The sequence below is a fragment of the Eimeria acervulina genome, genomic scaffold, assembly GCF_000499425.1.
Source record: "Eimeria acervulina Houghton genomic scaffold, Eah_scaff254, whole genome shotgun sequence".
Taxonomy (NCBI): Eukaryota; Apicomplexa; class Conoidasida; order Eucoccidiorida; family Eimeriidae; genus Eimeria; species Eimeria acervulina.
In genome coordinates this window covers 30,180-34,698 of record NW_013549959.1, presented here as the reverse complement: position 1 = coordinate 34,698, position 4,519 = coordinate 30,180, and the positions used below count along the sequence as shown (strand labels likewise).

At 47.0% G+C, this 4,519-nt stretch overlaps 1 protein-coding gene across 1 annotated transcript in view; it reads right to left on the bottom strand.

Annotated features, from left to right (window-relative positions):
- The window catches only part of EAH_00028710 (Cleft lip and palate transmembrane protein 1, putative), a gene marked incomplete at both ends in the record, with an annotated part of 3,875 nt that extends 1,796 nt beyond the window's left edge, over window positions 1-2,079 (bottom strand). The window contains 5 exons of the mRNA XM_013396285.1: window positions 353-603; window positions 831-1,014; window positions 1,464-1,556; window positions 1,821-1,942; window positions 2,070-2,079. Coding sequence (XP_013251739.1) covers window positions 353-603; window positions 831-1,014; window positions 1,464-1,556; window positions 1,821-1,942; window positions 2,070-2,079 — 660 coding nt within the window. The remainder of the gene's footprint in view (window positions 1-352; window positions 604-830; window positions 1,015-1,463; window positions 1,557-1,820; window positions 1,943-2,069) is intronic.
- Window positions 2,080-4,519: the final 2,440 nt, after the last annotated feature.

Here is a 4,519-nt window from a genome sequence, read left to right as displayed (position 1 = left end):
ATATATATATATATATATATATATATATGTGTGTATTCCAAGAGGAGACGGCTCAGAAAAGAGACACGTTAAGGTAAAAGGAAACATAATATCAAAGGAGACAGAATAAAAAGGAGACAGAATAAAAAGGAGACAGATTGAAAAAGACAGAATATAAAAGGAGACAGAATGAGGAGGAGACAGAATATAAAAGGAGACAGAATACGCAGGGAGAATAAAAAGGAGACAGAATAAAAAGGAGACAGAGTATAAAAGGAGACAGAAATAAAAGGAGACAGAAATAAAAGGAGACAGAATAAGGAAGGAGAGTTAAAAGGAGACAGAATAAAAAGGAGACAGTTTGTATGCTTACTGAGAAGAATCCGCTGGGATCTGTTTGTCTCCTCCAGAAGGCGAGGTCTGCTTGCAAAGCCATCAACTCTAAGAAGCAATGAGCGAGGGAGAAGAAGAAAACAAAAACTAACACCATAAAAGAGTTCTTCTTTGCTGCTGCTGCTGCTGTCATCTTCAAAGAATTTGTATCATACGAATCAAACCCGTATGTCTCCTCCAGCAGCGCAAAGCTACCCGCAAGCATCTGCTGCAGATACCAGTAAGCAAACCCTGCAGCAGCAGCAGCAACAGCAGCAGCAGCAGCAGCAGCACAGCAGTAGCAGTGCACGGGGCTCTTTGAAGGAGACACTTGGGTTAGGCGAGGAAGGGAGAGGAGGAGAGACACCGGAGAGAGTACAAGAGACAGTTGCTGCCTGTCGCTTCTGTTTGTGTCTCCTTTAATCTATTGTTGTTGTCTGTCTCCTGTTCAGCAAAGAAAATAGCAAGAGAGGCCTTACCCACGGGCTGGTACATGATGCTGATGCTTAAAGGCTTGCTGGGATCGGATCCCGTGGGATCGGATCCCGTGGGATCGGATCCTGTGGGGTCGGGCAGCACCGAATCCAAAGGAGACATCTGAAGGGGCCTATGCTCATCTTGAGGGGATATATCTGCACTGACGTAAGGCGGCAAGATATATGTCTGAAGAGACACCGCAAGGAGACAAGGAGACAGTTAGAGAGGAGCAGCAAAGGAGACAGTAAACGCAGCAGAAATAAAGAGCAGCAGGCGTAAAAGCGAGTGAAGACAAAGAGCAGAAAATAAAAGAGAGACAGCAGAACAAGATGATGCCCGTATAAACAATCACAAAAACTCTGTCTGTCTCCTCTTCAACGAGGTGTCTCCATACATACCCAGGAGGTGCTGGAGCAGCAGCAACAAAGAAATATACTATACAATAAACAGCACTCCTTATAGAGACGAAAGAGGCAGAGAGACTACATAGACAGACACAGCAGCAGCAGCAGCAGAAGCAGCAACAGCAGCAGCATAGAGAAGGAGAGCGCTGCATGCATGCATGCATGCATGCAGCGCTCTCCTTCTCTACGCATGCATGCATGCATGCATGCATGCATGCATAAGCTGCTTACCTTTTCCTCTGCATCAACGAAAGGCCAGTTGCGACCCAACTTCTTCAACAAACTCGGCATGTGCAGAGGCCGGTGCTCCACTACGGGCCCAATCTGCCACAAGCAGCAGCAGCAGCAGCAGCAGCAGCGGCAGCAGAGAGAGTGGCAGGAGACAGGAGTAGCAGCAGAAGAAGCAGCAGCAGCGAAAACAGGAAAAGCATGCTTATGTCTTCTTCTTCTCAGTGGAGGAGGGTTTGCTGCTGCTTCTCTCTATCAATCTCAGCTACCACTACCCGTTGCTGCTGCTGCTGCTGCTGCTAGCGTTGCTGCGTGCAGTGCTGCTGTTGCTGCTGCTGCTGCTGCTGCTGCTGTTCTCACCATAACAAACTCGGGTATACACTGCATCGGGGGCGCAGGGGTCTCAATCCCTTTTAACTTTTCTTCTAGAATGCTGCCTGTGGGGTCCTTCAGCAAATATCTTTTAATGGTTTTATGCTTCTCTAAACAAACAAAGACAGAAAACTAAGCCACCACAAGCAGATGAGTTTAGAGGGGGTATATACACTTATATATATCTTTTAAAAAGATATATACAAAAACCCCTAGGGTTTAGGGTTTAGGGTTTACCGGGAACCATGAAGGAGCTGAGGTGGCTAAGGTTTAGGGTTTAGGATTTTAGGGTTTAGGGTTTTAGGTTTTAGGACGGCTAAGGTTTAGGGTTTAGGGTTTAGGGTTTAGGGTTTTAGGTTTTAGGGTTTAGGGTTTACCGGGAACCATGAAGGAGTTGAGGCGGCTAAGGTTTAGGGTTAAGGGTTTAGGGTTTTAGGGTTTAGGGCTTAGGGTTTAGGGTTTACCGGGAACCATGAAGGAGGTGAGGCGGCGGACTTGATGAGTTGGTAGTTCGTTGCCCTCTTCATCGGAGACAAAGACATGCAAATAAAGAGTTTGGTTGCTGCTTCTGAAGACAAGGAGACAGATAAAAAGTTTATTTAAAAGAAAAGAGATAGAATTGTTTACTTAAAAAAGAGACAGATAAAATAGTTTATTTAAGAGTGGAGACAGATAAAATAATTTGTTTAAAAAAAGGAGACAGACAGTAAAAGGGTCAGACTAAGACATAAAGAGACAGCAAATAAAGGGTGTGGCTGTCGTGCTAACAAGGAGACAGAGAAGAAGACAAAGGAGACAGAAGGATAAGACAAAGGAGACAGAAGGATAAGACACAGGAGACAGAAGGATAAGACACAGGAGACGGAAGAAGACAAAGGATACAGAGAGGGAGACAGAGGAGACAGAGAAGACAAAGGAGACAGAGAAGGAGACAAAGGAGACAGAAGAAGACAAAGGAGACAGAAGAAGAAGACAAAGGCGACAGAGAAGAAGACAAAGGCGACAGAGAAGGAGACAGCGGAGACAGAGAAGGAGACAGAGGAGACAGAGAAGGAGACAGAGGAGACAGAGAAGACAAAGGAGACAGAAAAGACAAAGGAGACAGAAGAAGAGTTTACCTATAGTGTTCTGGTATCTCAGCAGTAAGAGAAGCAACATTTCCGCTGGAGACATCTAAATAACTTCGCCAGACATTTAAAAAGGAGACAAATTTATTAAGGAGGCCTTTAAGAGACGCCCCTAGCGAAGCAAGTCCAGCAGCAGCAGCAGCAGCAGCAGCAGAAGGAGCAGCAGGGGGAGCAGCAGCAGCAAGATCCCCTGTCTCGTGCTGCTGCTGCTCGCTGCTGCTAACTGTCTCCTCATCTTCAAAGGCATAAGGACGAGAGGAGACACTTCCTACAAATGCAAATTCTTCAGGTAAAGTATTCTTTTGCTTTAGACTCCAGACAACATGCTGCTTTAGCTGCTGCAGTCGGGGCAGACTCGGAAAAGGGGACAGCACTAAATCATAACTCAACCGTTGGCCTGCCTATACGCACCAAAAGAGACAGACACCCCAAAAAGGAGATACTTATACACCCAAAAAAAGATACTTATACACCCTAAAAGGAGACACTTAAATCCCCTAAAGGGAGACACTTAGACACCCCACATATACAGCGAAAAAGAGACACTTATACACCCGAAAAAGCAGACACTCAAACACCCCACACATACAGCAGAAAGGAGACACTCATACACCCGAAGAGGAGACACTAATACACCCCACAGACACAACAAAAAGGAGACACTTATACACCCTAAAAAGGAGACACAGAGACAGTCCGCACATACAACGAAAAGGAGACAGACAGAAGACACCACATTAGCACATCACAAAGGAGACAGACACCCCAAAAGGGAGACATATAGTTGGCCTGAAAGGAGACAGAAGAAAAGGAGACAGACTGCAGATACACCCCAAAGGAGACAGACAGCAGATACGCCGCAAGCAACTAACAGAGGAGACAGACAGCACACAAAAAGGAGACAGAGAGATGCCGACTGCACTCAATGGAGGTAAAGCTGCTGCAGCATAATTAACACCACAAGCGCTCTCAATAACAACAGCACCAGCGGCGGTTGCTGCAGCTCGTGCTGCTGCTGCTGCTGCTGGTGTGCGCAGCAGCAAATCCTGCTGCTGCTGCTGCTGCCAAGGAGGTCGTTGCAGTAGCAGCAGCAGCAGCACATGCAGCAGCAGTAGCATACTTAGCAGCAGAAGCATACTTAGCAGCAGCAGCACATGCAGTAGCAGCAGCAGATGCAGCAGCACACGTACAGTAACTGAAGCGGTTGCAGCAACAGCAGCGCATGCAGCAGCAGATGCAGCAGCAGCAGCATATACAGCAACAGCAGCGCATTCAGTAGCAGATGCAGCAGCAACAGCATATGCAGGAGCAGTACATACAGTAGCACATACAGCAGCACATGCAGCAGCACAAGCACATGCAGCAGCAGCAGCACATGCAGCAACGCATGCAGCAGCAGCAGCAGATGCAGCAGCAGCAGCAGCGTACTTTGAGTTTGTTAGTAACTACGTCGGGCCCCACAGAAGGATCTGCTGTTGGAGGAGAAGTTGCGGTGTACAGACTCCACGCGGTGTATATCGAGTAAGCAGCAAATGCTGCTAGCAGCAGCCTCCCTTTATA